Raw genomic sequence first — 23,309 nt, 5'->3', positions numbered from 1 at the left:
TTAGCACAATATTACAAAAACTCCAAAGCCATTGGTTCTCGTATGTCATGTGACCAGAAGCAACGGAAAGATTTTGGTTCAGTGGTTTCCTAATCTAATCTAGCCTCTGTGCTCTTGTTAGATGTTTGGGGCTTTGGCCTCCCAACCCTTCAAAGTCAGCGAGGGTTTCTACGGCACAGGAGAGACTTTCCTGTTCACCTTCTATCCAGAGTTTGAGGTTTGTGTGCTCAGTTTATTCATTCATTTTCATCAGAATAAGCTGTCAGTTTGAAATTAATTCTGATTAATTTTGGCATTGTCATTTGGCAATTTCATAATCAAAGACTTCATTGCAGGATTTAAACACTGACTAAACTGAACAAGAGGGACCAATTGTGTTTTCTTGTTCTAAATGCTGTTTCTCTCACTGGCAGGCGTACAAATGGACTGGTGATAATCTGTTCTTCATTAAAGGAGACATGGACTCTTTAGCCTTTGGTGGAGGAAGGTCAGCAACTCAGGGCACTTTTAATATTTTGAATACTGATTTTCGTTAGAGATGTTTGTGTAAGACCAAAAAAATGTGAATGCAAATGTAAACATGAACGTTTGGCCAGCACATTGCAAGCTTGTTGTCTCGTTGCACAAACTAAACATGCCAGTTTTAACTACAAATCTCAGTAAGGGTTAGATAGTTTGTTTCGAATGTCTGTGCAGATCGGTTATTTTTCAGATAGCTAACTGTAAGTTGCTAACTCGCTAATTAATTTGAAACTGGTCGTAGTAGGTGATAGTTTATGCTAATGCGGCGCACTTAGAAACTTTTGAGAATGCAATTCATTCTTACATTACCGTTTACATTATTGATAAGATTTTTTATGTTTTTGAAAGAAGTATCTTATTTTTATGAATAGAGCGTTAATAAACAGCATTTATTTGAATTAAAAAAAATCTTTCAGTGTAAATTTCATTTTATTTTACTCTCACTTTTGTTCACTTTAATGGATCCTTGCTGTTTAAAGTGTTAAAAAGAAACAAAAATCTTACTGACCTTAAACTTTTCAGCAGTGGTTATCATTTGCATCATGACATTTCGAAAGGCAACGACAGATGAAAATGAGCTTGCGTAGCTAGAAGGACTTGTCCATGTACTCGTGTAGAGTATGTTTTTTGTACAGTCCTTTATTTTTATTTTTAAAATGATTCCCTCCATGTCCATTTACATGAAGGTTTTATTTGAGAATGTTTTCTTCTCTTTCAGTGGTGAGTTCGGGCTTTGGTTGGACGGGGATCTTTATCACGGCAGGAGTCATTCATGCAAAACCTTCGGGAATCCCATGCTCTCCATGAAGGAGGATTTCTTCGTGCAGGATATTGAGATCTGGTCGTTCGAGTAGCAGCATACAGGGAGGTACCTTTGTGTTGTTAGTTGGAAAGAGGAATTGGACACCAGGCAGATCCCAAACCTTACTGCACATCACCGCGGCTCCCAGGAAGCCCGTAACGGACGCTACTGTTACCGCGCTTGTCGTATGTTACTCCTGCATTTAATACAGAGCTCTTCTTTGTGCTGTTTAGTATATGTGTTTTGTTCAAGCCGTGTGCAGTGTCAATAACGAACGGGAGGATGTAACAAGGGACCCCCGTGAGCACCTTTAACATTGAGTGGAGATGACGATGAAAACGATGGTGGTGGCGGCACGGGTTTGGGCTGCCCGAGAACTGCCACAGTCCAATTTACCTGAGCTGAAGCGGCAGGAGAACGTTCAAAAGATGATGTTAGCCGATAGGATGTCACTACTGCAACACGGGGATCGATGGGGGGGGGGGGGGGGAAACAACTACGGAAAAAGAAAAGCAAACAACTGAAAACACATTCTCTTGCTCTCAGAGGAAGAATATGCATTTTTTTGGATCGCGGTGGCGTCCACGAGAAGACGAGAACAGATCCGTAGTTTCTTTTGAGGCGAAATATTCAAGTGTCGTGAAACTCGTAGTCTTTCTGTTGTTCACTATCATAGCACACTATGTCGAAGCACATAATCGGAAACCCCATAGTCGTAATGTTCTGTTCAGTGGGTTTTACGTGTGAGTGTGGCTAACACCGACCCCTCCGCTTCGGAAGGGCCGACTTTTACTGTTCGTAGGCAGAAATGTGTCGCAATAGATTTGTGGAATATGCAAATTCCTGTCATGTGACCTCAAATAATCCAAACGGGGCACTTTTGTTTTCCCTGTTTCTCTTTCTAAGAGACCTTTTACGTCTTGACGGATTAATTGCTTTTCTGGGTATCATTTGAAAAGCCTGAGACGTGGTTTAATTGTTTTTCATGAATATAATGACAATTCTATATTTATGTATATGATTATATATATATATATACATAAATATATATATATATATATATATATATATAATGATATATATATATTGCTGTTAAGTGTGACAGTGATCTTTTTTGTGCTGATATCTCAGCTGTTACTAATATAATGTATATTACCCTGTAAATTAATGTTAAAATAGTAGATTTGTTCCTATATATAAATATATATATATATATATATAAATGAATATACAGTGTGTGGATTGGTGGGTTGCTTCTCGCACTTTATTAATCTAGTTTCAAGCCAGGTTCTTCAGGCCTCATTAGCAGTAGCAGTACAGTATATATTTTTCTTTGTCTTTTAGATCATAGAGTAAATGAATCGTTTATAAAGAGCTTGCTGCTACTGTGGAGAGGAAAAGCCCCGGATGGGCGTCTCAGCGGTCGAGCACAGGGTCGAATCTGACGGACTCTCTTCTTCTCACGTGTCCTGTCCCGGAGTTTTTTGGTTTGGTTTTTGTCAGGTTTTTTTTCTTTCTTTTTTTCGGTGTCTAGATTGACCGTGCACACATCGAGAGGAGCACAAACGTCCTTTCAAAGTGCAAAGAAGTGCAAACAAATCCTTCATCTACTTCACCGGAATATAATGTTACAGTGATGTATAAAGAACAATGAATACTAATAAATTGTTGTAACCTGGGACAGAATCAGGTCTTTTATGGTTTTTATTTTCTTTGGTCTTTCTTTGAGCTCCTTCAACACTGAATAAGCAATTACATGATTTTTTTTTTTAATGCTGATTCGAATTCCATAGTGTTTTGGAAAGTAATTCCGTGCTAATGCCATGTTATATGAATATGCTAATCATTCAGGTCTGTGGTGTATGTCAAAGCACCATGATATTATCATCCAAAACTATATCTTTACAATAGTATCACCACAGCATTTTTGTGTAATGGGGAAAATTCATGGTTCATACAGCCATAAATCTGCTTAATTTGGTTCAGAAGGGAAGTCTGTCAACATGAAATACTATTTCACTTGTAATTGTCGTATTTCTTCGTGAAACAGCTTATTCGTCGGGGAGAAAAAACAATTTCATCCATCAGTAATGTGTGGATGGTGGTTTAAGGGGAGGGGCTGAAAAAAGTATGCGGATGACGTCAGCAAAAAAATATTTCTTCGTAGATTGTTATTTAAATTTGTTTGTTTTTAAAAAAAATACTGAGACTTGTAAGACCAAGATTATATTATAATGTGCTAATTATAATAAGGATGATGATGATTACGTGTGACCGCCACAACACGGTTGTTGATTTTTGTTTGCTCTTGTTGCTGTTTTTATTACCACTTTGACAGCAGCTCCATAAAGCTTTCAGATGGTAATAGCGAAATTAATGGCCACATTTTGAACCGCACAAACTAAATGCGACGAGAATTCAAATCAAACGACGTCACAAAACTTGATATAAGTAGCGTTTTGATTATGAGGTACAATGACAGGGTGATTGACAGGCGTCAAAAGGGTGTCAGTGCTTGTAGGAAAGGAGATATTTGAAGCTGCTGAGGTGGGAGTTCTGGCTGTGCTTTGTTTATATCTAGTCTGCTGCTGTTTCAGTAAATATATTCATCTTCGTTCACACTAATGACAAACTCGTGATGTTGAGCAGGTGTCTACTGACTACTATGACAGCAGGGCCTGTGATGCTGTGTGATGAAAGTGTAAATGCTTCTGCCTGGGGCTTATTGACAACTCTGAATATATACTGTATGTACGGCTGTAGTCTGTATGTTTTTGTTTTTTTTATCTTTTATTTTGCTTACAGGGTCAGAGTGACGTTATTTTCATCCTGCTGGTGCACGAGCGCCACCTGGTGGATATATTGTAAATTGCACAAAATGTTGCTATGGTAATTTTTAAACCACAAACCTCCATCCAATTATAAAAGAATGAGAGATATTAAAAATGCAAAGCCTTTAAAACAGGTTCACAAATGTCTCTGGGTATTCCAGTCTTATAATATTTCAAACTATATTTGACTCCAAATATAACAACAAAAGAAATATATACAAAGAGGGTAAATTATATTGAAGAACGGTCGAGTGGCTACATACACAAAGCCAGAATAATAATGAACACAAATGTGAAACCATCATAACCACACACGCATGGTTGAATTAGTTCACATTAGAAACTAATTCAATCTTCACATTAAAGCTCTTGTCCTCTTTCAGAAAATATACACATGATTTTACTTTGAATAGAATGCCATATTCATTGCAAATTAAAAGAGATTGACAGCACTAAATGTTGACCTGAAAACTTTTTAAACAACAGAGAAAGGCAAAAATGAAAATGAAAGTCCCATGTGAAAATCAAGACGTGCACAATTTCGAAAAAATCTGAAACTGCAAAAAAGCACCGAACCGTGGAAAACGGGTGCTTTAACTACAAATGAGATGCAGTCCCATTGATTGTCTTTAGTATTTTGAAAACAATTAAAACATTTACACAGTTTTAAAAGTCAAGTAGCCTAGTGGTTTAATCATTATTTTGCACTCAGCAATATTGACTTTAAAATAAAGCACAGGATTTTTCCTCATTTAATTGCAGGGGTCAAGGCAAATTTCACGACATCATTATGAAAATATAAGTCTATTAATATCAGACACCATGTGAATACAGGCAAAGTATTTCCTCATCTGGGGCTTGTTCCTTTTGCAGTCTTCTGACACGAATCCCTTTTTTTTTTTCCCAAAGAAAATGAGGCACTTGGATGTAGCCACCAGTGACAGATGTGTCGCGTTCAATGGCAGGAGAAATTAAAACTCAGTTTCTTTTTCAGTTTGAAAGTTCCTTCCTAGTAAACCAGGTACTGTAACTCTGAGTAAATGAGAGGAAACATCACGGTACAGGCTCTGTACAGGATGGCTCCACTATTGACCAGCGCTCGTGGAATTGAGAGCCAGGATTCAGATCTGAAGCTGAAGTAAATGGCGTACAGGGCCACCGCGAAAAAGTGACCGATTAGAGTCAAGGGTCTCGGTGACAATCTGGGGGGGGGGGACAGATTAGTGGTGTGACAACAATGTATATGCAAGAACCAGTGAAAGAGATCTGATTTGAGGACCGCACTGATGTTTTCAGTTTAGTGGTCAAGATTGGTTTTCAGGGGCAGATTGTTTGTAAATACTTACACTGACAGAAGGCCGATCGGTCCGTTGAGACATTCTCCGCCAAGTTTGAAATAGTGGAAACAGGCTTTTCTCAACTGATACAGTGAATCTGAAAATAAACAAGTTTTACATGTATTACAAGTAACTTGGATTACGTAATCAGATTACTTTTTTGATGTAACAATGGATTACTTTATAAATTTACACATGATTATTTTAGTTACTTTTTTTTCCAAAGTAATGCACATTACTTTTTAGTTTAAACTTTGCTTAAAAAAATGTTAACTGCTGCATTAAAATTCTCTCTCTTCTCCATAATGTAATCACATGTGAGCCAGAATTGACCAAAAGTACACAATAAGCTGTAATGTTGAGAGATCTTTTGTATGTCATACATAGCTCTAGAGGTCAGGAAATATTCTAAATGCTTAAAATATTATAATATTCTAAATGTGTTTTTAATAGATAAATAAGGTGTATATTACAGTATGCCATGTTGCTTTTCAATAAAAAAAAAAAACACGCCTAAAAGGCTTGGAAGAGAGCGAGTCTCAGTCAGGTGAGAAAAAGTAACGCAACACATTACTTTCCACAAAAACATAAGTTACTTTTGTAGGGAGTAACGCGATAATGAATTACCTTTAAAAGGAGACTTTGATTTTTGAAAATGTGAAACCAAAAAAATTATATTTAAGAATGTGTTTGGTTTCGTCACTTACTGTCGGTCGCAGCAAACAGCTCATACAGTGCTTGAGCCAAGACGTTCACTACAAACGAGTGAGATGATTTCCGCTCCCAGTGGAATTTCTTCTTTGCCTGACAACAAAAACAGTCTCATTTCTCAGTTCCACCATGATCTCAACTGCATTTAAGCATTTATCAAATACCATTTGTTCTAAAACCTGCTGAGGTGCCTTACCATTTACTGCCAACAAAGGCATTACACTTACTTATTGCTGTGCCTACACTGTAAAAAAATTGTTGGTTTAACTTAAAAAAGTAAGTTACCTGGTTGCCTTAAAAATTTGAGTCAATACAATGAGATTTAATCAACAGACACTCAAAATATATTATGTTATCTGAACCACATCAATTATCTAAGTTGATTTAACAAAAGAAAAAAAAACTGTGATAAATTATGAAAATAGTTTTTTTTTTACAGTGTAATCTAATTAGCATCAATACATAAAAGGCACACATATCAGGTCAAATTGTAAATTTGGTTAATCAATAAGAAGTTATCTTAGAGCACACCTAATGCTACCTACAGTATGTAGTCAACTCGCTAAGTTTTGCAACAAAGCTGATGTTAAACGTTCTTGTCTTGATATGATTTGCAGTGAGAAGCAGCAATGACTGGCACCAGAAAGGGATCTGATGTTAGCGGTTACCTGGAGCACAGCTGTATTGTCATAGAGATCAGGGATGTTCTTTAGCATGTCTCTCCAGATGCGGACGTCATTCAGCACAACGCTCATCCCGCCACCGGTCAGAGGATGACGCATGTTATACGCGTCTCCTAAGAGCAGAACCCCTAATGGAGGACAGGTGGGTCATCACTCGCAACAACACACAGTTTTACACATTAAACTGCAAAATTTCACTATATGCACTTGGTCATAAATTTTAGGGATGCAAAAATTATGCTGAATTGAATTAAAGATTATTTTAACTGTGTGATGTAGGTGTGTGTAGTTTTTTTGACGGGCCTATCGCAGTTTAATGTAACATCTACATTTTAGGGTTTTCATGAAACACACTACCAGTTTAATGCTCACCAAAGCTGCATTTTTATATTTTTGTGGAAACCGTTTTTTAGCAAATCAGCATTTCAGTATGACACGTGTGACACTGAAGACTGGAGTAATTGCTGCTGAAAATTCAACTTTGCATCACAGGTATAAATTACATTTGATAATATTTTCAAGTGAAAACAGCTATTTTAAATTGTAATAACATTTCACGATATTACTGTATTTTTGATCATATAAAATGCATCCTTGGTGAGCATAATAGACTTCTTTAAAAAAAAAAAAGTAATTATTCCAAACTTTTGAAGTGTGTGTGTGTTGATATACAATATAGATAGAGTCATTCATTATGGCTTACCTGGTTTATTGACTGGTGAGGGTGGCAGGAAGCTGGCTGGCATCGTTCTCAAGCGATCATTCTGCAATGCCACCATGAACGGCTCCTTTAAATGCTCTGTGTAAGCAAAATATACAAATTTGTTAGCATTTTGTTGTGTAAATGTTTCAATTGTGTTGTTGTGCTCTATATAGAAATACAACTGAAATAAGAAGTATTTTAGAAATCCATGAGTGTAAAAAGTACCCATTTTAGCAATGAGGGTTTTTTAAAGACTACATCCGATACCTGGTAGTTGTGGGTAGATTTTTTCTGACATGTACTGCTTAAGGTCTCGGGGCATCTCTCCTCTGACATCCACCAGAACCCGAGTCTCATTGGAGGAGATCTGGTAGATCAACACCGGACTGGGATCAGCTAGAACCAGTTCTGCATGATTGGGCTTGAACTGAGGTGAGTCCTGGAAGAGAACATAACCGCACACTGAATCATTGTGTTGCTTGGGAATTTTTAACAGAAGAATGCAACCGTCACCCTTACTGTATGTTTACCTTCATTATGCATCCAACAAAATGAGACGAGACTTTAACTTTGCCAGATACCAGATTCTTACGGAACTTGGAGAAACAGCCGTCAGCGACTACAGTCAGAGGAGCACGGATCTCCTGAGAGGGAAAGAGTCAAATTGCAGTGAGCAAAAAGCTAAAATAACACTTTAAAAGAGTGTATTTCATCATAAACTGAAATAACTGAAAGTTACTTTTAAAAGTAGCGCGTTACTTTTTGTGGAAAGTAATGTTACATTACTTTTGCCTTACTTTTCTCACCTGGGCTGAGCTTGCTTGTTTGTTTTTAATTACAAAAATGTTATATTTATGGCAAATGTAAAGGCTCTTTCTCAGCAAAAGTAAAGAAAATAAGCTTCAGGCTGAAGGAAATGCAAATTCACGGCATAAGTATAGTTGTTTGAAAATATTAAATATTTTGTTGTAAATTTAAAACTAATGCATTACTTTGCTCGTTACTTGGAAAAAAAAGTAATCTGATTATTGCGTTACCCTCAACACTGGCCATGTGAATAACAATGTGGGTTACAGAAGTATTTGACCTCCTGTGGATGATTGCCGGAGCAATTCTAAATATCTGTGATCCATTTATCAATATTACATACAAATATTTCAACCGAGTATGTATCAGTGCGCCATTACCTTGATTATCCCAGAGTCTTTCTCCCTGTACTGAATTCCTGTCACACACTCATCTTCTTCCTCCAGGCTTGTCACCGTTCCCTCCACGAACTTCACACTATGCAAACATGACATGATATTAAACCCATCAGTCTCTAAATCCTTGGGTGAAGAGAAACAAAAGCCCTTACAAAATTCAACACCTAAAGAACATCTACACTCTTAAAAATAAAGGTTCCAAAAAGAGGTTTTTGCCGTGATGCGCCAAAGAATCTTTCAGTGAACACTGAACAGTTCTTAAAAGAAACATTTTTTTTCTTAGAGTAAAGAACATTTAAATCATCTAAAGAACCTTTTTCCACTATAAAGCACCTTTTGTGGAATATGGTATATGGATGTTAAAGGTTCTTAATAGATCCAAAGATGCTAATAGAGTTCAACTATCGGGTTCCGGAAGTAAAACTCCATTAAATTTCTCCATAGGGAAATTGATTTTCAATGATAACTTGTAAACCTTTAAAGACAGCTACGTCGTTATTTGCTTCTGTTGAAGCCGTTATCCCGCATTATTTCAGCTTATCTTTAAAATAATCGCGTTTAACAGCATCATTTGTAGTGGAAAACTACATTACTCATGAAGCTGTGCAGAAAATTCCACCAATCAGATCTCATTAGCTCCACCTACTCCCATGAAGCACTGCAAATGATGTAATCGAGTCAGTGCCCCTAAATACTTAAATGTTTGAATATATATGCATAATTTGTAATAAACTTAATATATATATATATACAGTGTGTGTGTGTGTATATATATATATACACACACACACACTGTATATAAGTATGAAAATACTAATTTAAAACTATTGATTTTATATATATATATATATATATATATATATATATATAAAATCAATAGTTTTAAATTAGTATTTTCATACTTCATCGTTTTTAAATCGATTATGCTGTTCGCAATGCTTCATGGGATTGTAGTTCTTTCCCTCACTAAAGCCGTTAAGTACACAGTCTTGTACCTTTGTATTTTTGTCTGATTTTGAAATACTTTTTTGCTTCAAAACAAGTTTGTAATGTTGTGATTCACCTCATTGAAAACAGAGATTTTTTGAAATCCCTATGGGATAAATGAATGGAAAAACACTTTCATAGCCAACGCCACGAGTGGGAGCTGTTGCACTATATAAAGAATCTTGACTGACAGACAAGTACTGTATAATCTCACCATATATGAGGTCTACTACAGTCAAAAATCACATTATGCAAATGTGTGTTTTCCCTTACAGTGGTTTTGTATGTTGGTTTCAAACACCTCTTTAAAACGTTTTCAAATTAGAATAATTCTTCGAAATAAGACAAGTAATGATAAGCATGATATGCACCATCAGTCATCAGGTGTCATTGTAGTCATAAATGGAAAGTACAAACGGCATCAGGTATTTACTTGGGCTCAGCGAGGGCAGCTCGACGCAGTCCCATGATAAAGCGTCCATGGTGGAAGGCCCGTCCACCCTGAATGCTGTTCTCCTGCTGTGGATACGGGATCTCCACCTCCGTCCTGCTCTCAAGGTCATGGATTACATATCCATTCACCACATGTGCGTCCAGACCCTCAACAGTACCTGAGAGAAGACAAACACAAAGTAACAAACTGTGAGTTTATGAAAATAATTATTCATTAAATACAAAGCTACAAATGTGAATTACATATCTATCCAATAAAAACACAATAATTTTGATTTATTCTCTACTATTTATTAGAGATTTAAAAACCAACAAAAATATAAAGAGAGATTTGAACAAGCATGCTTTTTGATAGAAAGACTGTAACAGGGGTGCTGTACCCTCCAGGTCGAGTTCTTTGAGTGCCCGATATCCTCCCGGCTGCAGAAGTTCTCCCACTATCCGATCTGGTTCTTTCATGTCCCTCTCCACCACTGTGACCCTCCGGCCGTCTCGGGCCAGGACGGCGGCCATGGCTGATCCCAGAACACCAGCACCCACTATGATGACCTCGGGATCCTCTGCCTGATCACACTGACTGTCAGTCGCTCTCCTTCGCTTTACATCTCTCTAGTTAAGAAGAGTGTCAGATAGAAAGCAACAGCTGTATTTATTATAAGAATATCAATATTTATTTGTTTTATTTAAATATAATATTTATTAATATATATATATTTATATAATTTTAAAATATAATAAATAAATATAATAATGTATGTATTTATTTCATGGTAGCAATCCCAGTGTTCTCAAATTAACTTACATTATATTATAATATATATATATATATTATAAAAATACTTAATAGTTAGAAATGTCTTTAAAATAAAAGGGAAAAAATATGTTTTAAATATCTTCTCCATTGAAGTACCTTATAATGTAATAAATGAATAAGGGGATAGTCGCCCCAATATTTTGTCATGCTTTACTCGCCCTCAAGTTGTTCCAAACCTGTATGAGTTTCTTTCTTCTTCTGAACACAAAAGAAGATATTTCGAAGAATGTTGGTAACCAAACAGTTGCTGGACTGGACTCCATTAACTTGCATAGTATGGAAAATAAAATACTATGGAAGTCAATGGGGTCCATCAATTATTTGGTTACCGACATTCATCAGAATATCTTATTTTGTGTTTGGATTGGAACTTGAGGGTGAGGAAATTATGACAGAATTTTCATTTTTGGGTGAACTAACCCTGAATGAATAAACTATTTAAATTATTATCGCACAATTCGATTAAATTGTTTGTAACAATCTCTTTATACATGGTAAATTATTTCCAGTGATCATATTAATTGCTTGAAATTCACAGCAATGAAAACTAAATGCTCGACTATGAAAACACAGACACAAAGTGATCAAAAACACAATATCTCACCTTCTTAGAAGTTCGACTACAGCTGTCTGTACTAGACCTGGAGAAGAGTTTTCTGGTCGGAGAGAATGTAGTCAAGAGTTTGAAAGGCATCTGGAGAAATTGAGGCGCTTTGAGTGTCTGTCCGCGGAACCCGAGACACGTGAATATCAGACCCACGGACACGCACAGCACCGCGGCCACCATCAGCTCTCTGGGCGCGTAACTCACCAGGGCGTCGCATTTCTTATAGATATAAGTAAAACTTGCAATCCCAAGAAAGGTCCACATGTTGAAAATCACTTCAAATAAATGAAACAAAAATAATAAGACTGCTTAATGGCGTTCAAAAATGTCAATGAAGTCTTAAAAGAACAGCACAGGTGATCAGAAAATTATTATTCCATGCAAAAAATGTGGGGGGAAATAGTATCTATTTTTCAGAATAAGTTATGGCATTAATTTAAGCAAATGCCTCTTCTTATAAATAATCATAAATAACAATTTAAGTGTAATGTCCAGGTGCGCTCGAGCTGGTGCGAAGCTTCTAGGTGATGCTGAATAATTTATGATAATGAGGGTGCGGATTCTCTTGCAGTTTGTAGACTGCAGCGTCCCGCCTCCTCTGTTTATAATGAGCCAATCAGCTGCGAGTCTTCGGTGAGCAGAGCTCACGCTATCTGGCCATTGGCCAATCCAAGGCTGCTGGTTGGCGAATGGACTGAAGTATGATGTGATGTCACAGAGAGGTTGTGTTTGGCAGATGTTACGAGAAAAGAGCGTCATTTAATGTAGTCCTAAATATGCCCGTTGTATAAAAAAATCACTGTAGTAAAGGACTAAAAATACATGTATGTATATAAATTGGGGACAATAAATAATCGAGAGAGCCCTCTTAATAACTGCAATGCCTTATACATAGGCCTATAGGCTTCATTTTCTTTAGGCAAATATAATTCTTCATGAAATGTTCTCCCAAAAACTTAAAGGAGTAGCTCAACCTAAATAAAAATTCTGTTTTCATTCTGAAATTTAATTACTCACTTTAATTACTTACTCAACCCACAAAATTCTGAAATTTAACTCGCCCTCATGTCGCAGACTTTCGTTGATCTTCGAAACACAAATCTTTTTGATGAAATCTGAGAGCTTTCTGTCCCTCCATTGACAACCATGACAACCAACTGACACTTTGACGCTTCAAAAAGTTCATAAAGAGATTGTAAAACTACTCCATATGAATTGAGCGGTTTAGTCCAAATTTTCTGAAGAGACTCGATCGCTTTATGATGAACAGATTGAATTTTGGCATTTATTCACATATAAACATTTATCCACTCACACATCAGTTGTGGTAAACAGAAGCTCAAGCATGTTCGCTTGACGTGTGAGAACCAACGAGGTTCATTCTCGTGTTACGCAGGACGTTCGAGCTTCTGCAAGAAGAACCAAAAAAGAACGTTAGGGGAACGTTACCTAAAGGTTGCAACGTTAGGGGAACGTTCCCTAAAGGTTGCCTAAAGGTTGCAATGTAACTAAAAACTAACGTTCCCTGAACGTTAAGAAAACTTTCCATGGGAACCAAAACCATAACCTTTAGGGAACGTTCCCGCAACCAAAAACTAACGTTCCCAGAACGTTCTGGGAACCCTAAATTGTAAGCTGGGAATGAGGTTTGTTCTCACACGTCAAGCAGGTTCGGTTGAGCTTCTTTTTATGTTCGCTGATCAATATTTATACCTATGTATAATTTTAGGGTGAACTATCCCTTTAAATAAACAGTATTTATATGAAAATCCTTCCAAATGACAGTTCCACCCCACGTCTAATCACTGCAATTATGTGAGATCCTGAACAGCTGTGTTGTCTGTGTGTTTGAATAGGTTTGGCCTCTTCACAGTCGAATGTGTCAAAAAGATACTCTCACAATCACGATTCACTGACACACTGAATGTTCTCTGAGGATGATTGGAAGCCAGCAGCTGCTCAAAAGAATCTGCACACATTAACAAGTCAATGCGAAATCAGAAATTATTTGTATTTCTCACACAAACAGACACACAACCAGCCTTACATTTTCTGCATTTGATTATTTGGATAATAAGTGTGCATTAAAACAGTTATCTGTTTTGCTTTTGACAGTAAAAATAATGATTTTTTACAACATTAAAAATAGCTATGTCAATTATTTGACAGTTTTTGGATGACTGTATCTTTATTTATTTTTATAATGCCCACGTGGCTTCATTAAAAGTGTAGTTAGGTACCTTTTAGTTTAACCCGTTTTTTTTTTGTTTTTTTTTTAAATGCCCTTCTTCAAAGCCTGTGGTTCTCTAACTCACATACTTTAAATACCGGTAATTGTTGTTTAGCAGACATTGATTTGTTTCTAATTTGCAATAACGCAATTCCGGCTTTAACCACACAGTGTCGCTCTCTCTTAACTCTGCACAGATGTCCCACCCAAACCTGTGGTAGCATTTCTGACTCATGATTTGTTGACTTCGTTGCAATTTCTCGACTATTCCTGTTTTAATCTAACGCAGAGCAAAATTAAACAAGATTTCGAGACCTTTAAAGAGAAGTACTGTGGCGGTATACCATGGTACAGTCATGATAATTACATAGAATACTTTGTAGTTTGAATGACTTCCATTTCACTTAGGTCTATAGGGATTTGTAACTACCATTGGATCGTCTATAAATTACCATGGTACTTTTTTTGTTTCCATCTTGTTTTATGTTTCCTTATTTAAATAAGTTTGGTAAACAGGTAGGCCTACTGGTTTTTAACAACCAGGAACATTGACTATGACTCACTTTCAAGCAGGAACTGTATAGTAAATTTCCCCAGCTAATGAAATACAGTATATTACAACAACTTGTGTGTGAGAAACGCTTCCTTTTTCATGATGTTCAGTAAATAGTTTCATTACAACAGACACACAAACCTGATGTCACTACTGTTAGTATCATGAGCCCCTGAAACTACTGATTTTGAATCTAAAAAGCATTGAACTGTACTGAAATAAATGTAAAAATACAGAAAAGTAGCCTCTATTGTTTAATATGACTGTGTGTAACATGTGAAATGTTGTTTTCTCTAACCCCAATGAACAAAAAGATACAGGTCACTTTCACTGCTCAGTTAAGGTGTTTAGTTTATTGTAATTAAGTTATAAAATATCTGATGCAGAAAAATCAAATATAAAAAGAACACAGAACAGTACCCAGACTCATAAATACAGTATTTACATATTATAGTACAGAAGAAAAACAGCAGGGCCTGGAACACTACATGGAAACAAAGAGTTTAACCCAATGCTACAATCCATTACTTTTTTAATGTAACCTCATAGCAAACATGAACAAATATTTTGGCTTAGTGGAGAAAGGGCCATTCCTTTGCGGATCCGTTGTTCACTCAATAAACATGTTTATGTTTCCCATAATGCACCTGAAGGCATAATAAATCCACTGAATTTACCAGGCACTGAGAATGAGGCACTTGTGCACCTGGTTAGAAAGACTGGGGATTGGCACATTGGAAGATGCTACACATGTTAATTGGTTACGAAGAGTTCTCCTATGCAGTGGAATCTGATGGCTTCTTATCTTTTCTCTTCTTCTTTTTGGTGTTCTTCTTGGCCTGGCAGGGTTTGCACACACAGCACAGGATGCAGGGCGAGGCCAGCAGCAGCAGCGGCGACGTCACTAGCACGATGATGCTGACGCCCACCAGTATGCCGACCACCTGAATACATCACAGCCACATGAAGTCTAAAGGGAAACTCAGTCAGTCTTACCGCTTGTGAGTAGTTCTCATCTAATTACATGATAGTAACAGTCTGACCTTGCTGATAAAAACGTGTCAACCGAAAAAGCAGCAAAAAGAAAAAAAGAGTGCTTTCTAAAAGTAGTAATCAAAGTCATTAGGAAATTGGTAAACGTCTGACATAATGAAAAAACATCAATGCTAATGGCATTCCAGCTCACCTGTGTCCTGTTCCACATGACGGAAGCTCTGGAGTGTCCCAGCTTGTTTCGGCACGGTCCTTTATCATAATGTCTCAGGAATATATCGCCCTATAACCATAGAGACTTTATATTAATTCATTCAGCAGATGCTTTTATCCAAACGTGCTTACAAATGACAAATGACAGAACAAAAAAAGAAGAAAAGAAACAAATAAATATTTATTATTATTGTTACTGAAATTATTATATTAAACTGTAATTTAAATAATTTATTATTATTATTATATTCAAAGGGATTTATTAAATCTTTTATAAAAATATTTGATGTATAATTCAAATAATAAAATTATTATTATTATTAACAACAGATCATTTTATTTAATCATCTATCTATTTTCTATATTCACTTTTAATAATAGTAATAATAATTATGAATAATAATAATTTAAAAGGAATACTATAATTATTGAAATTGTAAATTATTATAATTAACTATAGATCGTTTTATGATATATATATATATATATATAATGTAGTTTTTTTAATAATACAAAGTGTATTATATTTTTTTAATAATAACCATTATCATTATTACTATTATATTAAATTTGATTTTTTAAATAAAATATTTCATAAAAAATATTTGATCTATAATTAAAATTAAAAAATAATACTATTATTATTATTTCATACACCATCTTCGTGTCCAACAAAACAAGGTACCATATTAACATGAGCAAAAAAAAAGCTTTTACAATAGTAACAGTTTCTAATTAATCAAAGTATAATCATGGTACCATTTTCAATATATATATATATATACACAACACACACATTAATGTGGTACTGTTATAGATAAACCATGGTAAAAATCATGGTACTTTTGGAATACCATGGTCTCTCTATTGTCATGGCGGCAGAAGATTAGTAAACCTACGTCCAGATTCTGTAGGCAGTACCAGCAGAAGGTGTGTTTGCAGCTCTTGCAGAGCATCTGAGCACAGCCTTGATTGCGCTCTATGTAGACGCCACACACAGGACACTGTTTAATCATCGCATCAGTATCAGCGCTGCTCACTCCACTGCAGAGACCACAGACAGAGCATGTTTATGTCAAACTCAAGGCCGTGTTATGAATGATAAGCACTTGTTTGTTGGTGTGGAAATGGGTCCCACTGACCTGTCTGCTGATGATGTCATCAGTGGCTGGTGCTGGGAGCAGGAATGAGCGTCTGTCCAGGGGCTTCTGCAGCCGCAGCAGAAGACGGCATGGCACACGGGACAGGGCACAGGAACCGGTTTGCCTTCGCTACCGGGCGTCACACTGCACACGGCCTGGCAGTCCAGCACGGGGCACCAAGCCTTACTGGGGTCCAACTGAACTCCTGAAAGAGACCGAAAGAAAGAGTGAGGAAAAACCATCCCATTCTGACTGGCAGTGACATTGTACTTGCTTGCAAAATTCACTTCCTCATTGACAATTTTTACTTTGAGGTTTACTTTCTTGCCGTCTCAGGAAGACCTCAGCGAATACTAATGCCACAGTTTACTTTCACACATTCGGTCCGACATGACGGACTGTCTAGAAGATGGCTAGCATGTTGGAAGCGGTTCAGATGAAGAAACTGCTGTCTGAATAAGCTCATTGTTTACGGATCTTCTATAACACTGAGCTGGAGCCTGGCAGACACAAACCAGCAACATGAACCGAGACTCAGAGAAGCAGTGGCATTCTCTTACTAAAACTTTGTGATAAAACAGAAAATCGTGACTTTTCTGATTGTAAAATATACAACTAGTTACCATAAGCTAATTTTTGTGTTCGAAACCTTAATGTTTGCCTGTGCAGACAGGAGAGTCTGAGGGGCCGTTTACATGACACCGTTTTCAACTAAAAACGAAAAAACGTATGCTTTTTGGCCAATAATTTACTCGACAACAGTGTTTTGGGGGCCTGAAAATGCAAACGGGTTTCAAAGTGCAAGTTTTTGAAAACTATACCGTTATCGTCTCTGTATACACTACAAAAGCGTGAATTTGTGAAAACAGTGACGTCAAGCGCATGCGTATTACGTGTTCAGTCTATAGGCGAGAACTGTTTCTTTAGTGACATCGCCAACTACTGGCCTGGCGTGAATAATACACCATTTTTAATCGTTTTTGCTGATCCGTGCGAACGGGGATCATTTTGACAATGTTGTCGTCTGTATGCGAAAAAAACCCAAAGGAAAAACTTTCCGATTTCAGTACATTTTTGTCATGTAAACGTACCCTGAGGTAGCAAGCTATCAAGTCATGTCTGAATTCAATGTAATATCTCACATAAGATGCCTTCATCTGGTTATTTTTTAAAAGGCAGCAAAGATGCATCCTTCACTTCAACACTCTTTTTTTCTCTGAATCTGAGCAAAGGCCGGCTGTCACAGGACGGGTCACAGTCTAAGAGATCTGATTTTGCTCATAACTCAATTTTGGTCAATTTTCATTTGTTATATTTTAAAGTAGAAACAGAAACAACAAAATAAAAATAAAACCAGCAATAACCACTGACTGACATAAATACGGTCTACTATGCCTTTCTTACTCTCTAACGCTTATCTAGAACGGCTTGTTCCTGCCAGTGATGGTTACAGTAACGCTACCCTTCAAGAGGGATTATGGGAAGAGGCACATACTGTACATGCATACATACATACATAAGCACGTACCTCTTTCAAATTGGAGCCGCCGATAGAGCTCGACCTGATCGCTGGGGGCAAAAGAGGTGAGCTGTACAAAGAAAGGTATGAATTTATATTCAGGTGATGTTGGAACATGTCATGTTTGAGCTACAGCTAACTGCACGTGAATAACACATCATGTTTGCAAATCAGGTCTTATGTAAGGGATAATATACAGTAAAACCAGACATAGATACATGATCCTGCTTATCACACCTCTACATACTAAATAATTAAAGGAAATACTAATTTGAGTTAAAAAAAATATATATATATATATATATATTCATACACACAACATGAAAGAGACTGTAAAGTCAAACAAAAAAGTGTGACGCAGGAGTTTTAGCATGTATATATGAATATTTCAACATTATAAATCATAATTAATTAAGTTTTCCAGAGGCCAGTTTAATGATAGTCCACTGCTGATTCACTGTACTTTGATTTATGATGCATAAGTTCACAGAGCAGATTGGTTAAGGTCATGAGGAGAAAATAATACTGGGATTTGTGGAAACATTCATGATAAATAAAGCCATTGTGTTCTTGAGACTAATGCTGTGGTTACCGAAAGCAAAACGAAAATGTAGGCTAAACAAGCCCAGACAGATTTTTTCCTTCACTTTTGATCTATTTTAATTTAATAGATACGTTGTTGGTGGTTGTAATGTCATTGTTATGCAGTTGCTAAAGTCTTCCCGATCATCATTGTTAACAGATTGCTATATGGTCGCTAGGGTGTTCTGGGTGGTTGCTAGGGCATAGTCAAATGAGCCAACTCCCTAGTCTCAGGTAATTTACATTTCCTTTCAGTTTTTTTGGGTCTGTAAGATTTTTTTTTTTGTAAAATAACTTTTATTCTTTATTCTTTATTACTTTTATTCAGCAAGGTTGCATTAAATTGATCAAAAGTGATAGTAAACATACTTATGTTATATTCAATTTCAAATAAATGCTGTTCGTTCTATGTAACTTTTCTATCATTTAAAAATACTGAGGGAAAAAAAATGTATCATGGTTTTCACAAAAATATTAAGTAGCAGAACTGTTTTCAACATCGAAAGAAATAAGAAATGTTTCTTGAGCAGCACTCAAAACAATTTGCAAAAAAACTGAAAACAGGAATTAATTACATATTAAAATATATTAAACCAGAAACCAATTTTAATAAAATTATAATAATAATTTCACAATATTACTGTTTTACTGTATTTTTGATCAAAGAAATAATAAGAGACTTTCAAACACATTAAAAAAAAACCTAAACTTTTGAATGGTAGTGTAATTCCTAGATATAGGATCCTCCTTCAATGTAAGTGAAGGTCCGACAGGTAAATTGTAAGTCTAATTGCTTAGAAAAGTAACAGAACACCACCTCAATATATGAGTTGAGGAATCATTCATACCTGTAGCGAAAACATGTTATACCCTGAAGTTTAGTACTTGGGGTTTTGATTTGAACAGACCCCTCACCCGAAGTATGAACAATAGTTATTGTGATGCTTGCTTGCTTCTGTAAGCCCTACTGATTAAAATAGATGCTAGGTAGAGGAGATTTCTGTTGTCAGTGTAAACAGCAGCATTTGCGCAGTCAATATTTGTAGCGTGATCTGCAGAACTGGAAACTGTTGTTGACTGAGAGTGAGACAGACAGAAGTACCTCAGAGTCCAGCAGAGATCCAGTGTTCTTGCAGGCCGGATCAGGGCAGGTGATGGCACTACCTGCGCCTCCCCGAATAGCCAGCTGGACATACTGTCTTAAACACTGCAAAGACATGAGAGCCGTGACTTCTCTATGGTTGCTAAGAGGTCATTATCATACATTATACATCATTATACATCACATACATTATTATAAGTGGCACCAAATATTATTTAACAAATAAAAAAATATATATATTATACACACAGATTGTTTTCAAAAACTCCCTCTGTCATCCTTTGTTTGGACAGATAGTCTTGTTCCGCAACATTTTAGCCATTTTTCTGTGCCAGAATCAGTGATTTCTGGGATCATAATAGTATATTTTGGTTCATATACTATTATAGTTTGTATTAATCTTTAAAATGAAAATAAAAATATTAAAACTCAGTTATTTTCTTGTGCATTCGGTGTGGCTCTCGCAGACATCACATCACACGTCATCGGCGCTTTTTAGCAGGATAAAGAATTTCATTAAAGGGTTAGTTCACCCAAAAATGAAAATTCTGTCAGTAATTACTCACCCTCATGTTGTTCCAACCCCGTAAGAGTTTCGTTCATCTTCGGAACACAAATTAAGATGTTTTTGATTAAATCTGAGAGCTAGATCTCTCCTCCATAGGCTTCTTAAGGGATCGAAACTGGCCGGCCCAAAAGTTATGAAAGACATCGTTAAAATAGTCAGAGTGACTAGCTCTCAGATTTAATAAAAAATATTTTAATTTGTGTTCCGAAGATGAACGAAAGTCTTACGGGGTTGGAACAACATGAGGGTGAGTAATTACTGACAGAATTTTCATTTTTGGGTGAACTAACCCTTTAACTGCAAACTAGCAGGGGAGTCTCAAGAGAAGCCAGGTTATCTCGGTATATTTTTCTGTAGATATGAAAATCGGGTAGATTTAGCAATATAGCAGGTGTATGATGTATATTACGATGTTATGATGAACTATATGCCTTTCTCCACTGACGTTCTGAGTTGTTCAAAGTGTTTCTGATAATTGTTAGAAGGCAGCTCTCTGACTCTGAGATGGCAAACGGGAACATGGTTTGTGTAACATTAGCAACACATTATTAGCTGTTTGATAAAGTCAAGCAAAAGACTAGACTAATCATATTAATTACCGTTGTGTGTTCGACGTTGTAAAGAGCGATACCGTTGTGTAGCGGTTACCTCAGTAAGTTGGCCGAGTGAATCTCTGAGCTGGCGTGAGTGAGTGGAGGCGGGAATAAATTAGCATATTCATGGATCCGCATATACTACCGGTAAATGAACCAAGGGTGTAGAGTTACATTCAAGCTATTCTTCAAGGCATAAAGACATTTTTCACAGGAAAAAACATTTGTCATTTTGGTCAAAGATTATTGACTACAGGGGGACTTTAAAATTTTACTTTATTTCAACTTTAAGTATATTTTTTTAAAGGTTTTACTTAACTATGATAAACCTGGTCAGAATGATCCATGTTCAGGATGAAACAATATTTTGATAGAGTATTAACAGTATTTGCGGTATTTTTTGGGGGGGGGAATCAATCATTGAATGGGAAGTTAGGAGAAAACACTGAAAAAATGCACACTTCAGCTTTCAACCACAAAAAAAGTCAAAGGATTTGTAAATCGGACCCACAAGATTTGTTTCAGAGGAACAGGCTAGTCTTGGCTAATCTTAAACGGCATGTGAAAGAAAACATCCCCCACTCTGCGAGACTGAACACTATTGTGCTTTGTTTATTGTATTTCTGCCTTTCACGACCACCTTGTGCTAATAACCCAGAACACAGCTAGAGAGAACCTCCTGCTTATGGTGAGATGTTTGTACACATCATTTCCTTATAGAACTAGTACTTGCGTAATTTATGTAAAAACAACTACCTATTCTGTAGCATGAAACTACACCTCAGCTTTAAAGCTAAAGATAGATTTATTCAGCAATGCTCTTACCTGCACACAGAACACACAGTTACAGGACTGCAGTCTGCTGGTCTCCAGTTCAGGGCAGTCGGTCAGGCAGAGTTTGCAGTGGATCATGGTGCTTTCTGCCTCCATGCCTGCCTTCTGTTGTTGTTTAGCCCTTAAACTTCAGAAATAGAGAAGTGGCATCCTCCATGCTTCTGAAGAAAACAAGAGAGGAACAAACACAGCTGAGGCAGAGAGTTTGCAACGTCAGAACGGTTTCCGCTGCACGCAGAATACGTACTGCAATTGAGCAACAATGGAAAGAAAAATGTAAAATCATCATTCCGAAGTCAATTTGCAATACAATTAGACGCAAGATAGAAGCATTTAAAACCCACTGTTAGTCAAAGACTATTTAGCCGACTGCCTCATCTCATTTGTGTTGTGTACACCAACTCAAAACCTGCTCGACCTGCCCTGTTGGTGTGACGCCAAACAAGTTGGTCCGGAAGAAGCAGGAGAGATCTAGATTCCACCCAGTATGATCTCACTGCTTTATGGATTCTTCTAGTCAATATTCCCGTCCCGCATGGGCGACCACATCTCAAACGGGAAAAAGTCATAACAACATAATCCAGGATCAAGCTAGATTAGAGGGCCCCGCCTGCCTAGACAGGTCAGAAAAATAGAGAACAGTAGGAAAGCGTGAGGTGGAAAGAATGGTGACGTTTATCTACAGCACATTTGTGCTCTTTACATTTATGTCTCCTCTGTCACACAATCAATGAGGATAACATCACTGCCCTAAATGTCCACTGTCTCTGCAGTCAGTATTGATCGGCGGGACACGTGTGACGTGCGCTGACACTTGCAGTATTTATTTTCCTGCCATGTCATTTTCTTTTCACCAGTGAGTTTGCACTGTTTTCACCGTTTAAACTTTTACCCCCCTTGTGACAGAACAAGAATTTTTAGAAATGATTAGGAAATGTTCTGAATCAATGTCTGGCAAGAATATGATTGTGACAACGTCCTGGATCACTATTGATCAGCCCAAAAACACACTTGGTCACACCTCATAAAGTGGGTCACTGAGTAAATCCCTAGCATTACCACAGCGCTGAAAATTATTTACATATCCTTTGGTTTTGAGTACAGGGAAGTGAATCACATGGCTGTTCCCATCAATGATTAAAATCATGAAGTCAAATCTCACCAGTTGAGGAACAGAAAATCATTTCAGTAAATAACTATTTAATGCTTAGGCCTATTTTGTTGTTTGTCTTCTTTCTAGACTTTACTGATTAGTCAAAGTAATACAGAACAGGTGATTTAAATTCTCTTATTTAATTCTCTTTTATCATAGTTTCTCATAGTTC

At 36.7% G+C, this 23,309-nt stretch overlaps 3 protein-coding genes across 7 annotated transcripts in view; 1 reads left to right on the top strand and 2 right to left on the bottom strand.

The window, feature by feature from the left end:
* The window catches only part of oxr1a (oxidation resistance 1a), a 157,010-nt gene extending 154,000 nt beyond the window's left edge, over positions 1–3,010 (top strand). For all 5 annotated transcript variants that reach the window (XM_056266271.1, XM_056266272.1, XM_056266270.1 and 2 more), the window contains 3 exons: positions 122–217; positions 414–487; positions 1,241–3,010. In XM_056266271.1, coding sequence (XP_056122246.1) covers positions 122–217; positions 414–487; positions 1,241–1,376 — 306 coding nt within the window. In that variant the 3' untranslated portion in view covers positions 1,377–3,010. The remainder of the gene's footprint in view (positions 1–121; positions 218–413; positions 488–1,240) is intronic.
* Positions 3,011–4,096: 1,086 nt separating this feature from the next.
* sqlea (squalene epoxidase a) lies at positions 4,097–12,018 on the bottom strand. The gene is made up of 11 exons (XM_056266229.1): positions 11,653–12,018; positions 10,615–10,843; positions 10,215–10,392; positions 8,777–8,873; positions 8,120–8,233; positions 7,857–8,028; positions 7,590–7,685; positions 6,872–7,014; positions 6,200–6,296; positions 5,502–5,589; positions 4,097–5,357 (listed from the first exon to the last, which is right to left on the bottom strand). Exons 1-11 carry the CDS (start codon positions 11,917–11,919, stop codon positions 5,165–5,167), a joined length of 1,674 nt encoding a protein of 557 aa, XP_056122204.1. The 5' UTR covers positions 11,920–12,018; the 3' UTR covers positions 4,097–5,164.
* Positions 12,019–14,772: 2,754 nt separating this feature from the next.
* On the bottom strand, positions 14,773–22,141 carry rnf144b (ring finger protein 144B). Its single transcript, XM_056266230.1, is given in 8 exon segments — positions 14,773–15,382; positions 15,625–15,714; positions 16,544–16,688; positions 16,787–16,991; positions 18,315–18,375; positions 19,990–20,094; positions 21,976–22,101; positions 22,103–22,141. Coding segments are annotated over 8 exon segments (939 nt in total). The 3' UTR covers positions 14,773–15,214.
* Positions 22,142–23,309: the final 1,168 nt, after the last annotated feature.

The sequence above is a fragment of the Rhinichthys klamathensis genome, unplaced genomic scaffold, assembly GCF_029890125.1.
Source record: "Rhinichthys klamathensis goyatoka isolate OS25496 unplaced genomic scaffold, OSU_Roscu_1.1 h1tg000246l_1, whole genome shotgun sequence".
Classification (NCBI taxonomy): Eukaryota; Metazoa; Chordata; class Actinopteri; order Cypriniformes; family Leuciscidae; genus Rhinichthys; species Rhinichthys klamathensis.
This window is presented reverse-complemented; position numbering and strand designations above follow the sequence as displayed.

Bases quoted from the DNA above. Each gene is read 5' to 3' on its own strand.
- sqlea (XM_056266229.1), bottom strand. From the start codon at position 11,919: ATGTGGACCTTTCTTGGGATTGCAAGTTTTACTTATATCTATAAGAAA. The intron at 7,015-7,589 runs GTAAGCCATAAT...GTCCTCCATTAG, and splicing joins CTCACCAGTCAATAAACCAG to GGGTTCTGCTCTTAGGAGAC. The intron at 5,358-5,501 runs GTAAGTATTTAC...CCCCCCCCCCAG, and splicing joins CCGATCGGCCTTCTGTCAGT to ATTGTCACCGAGACCCTTGA.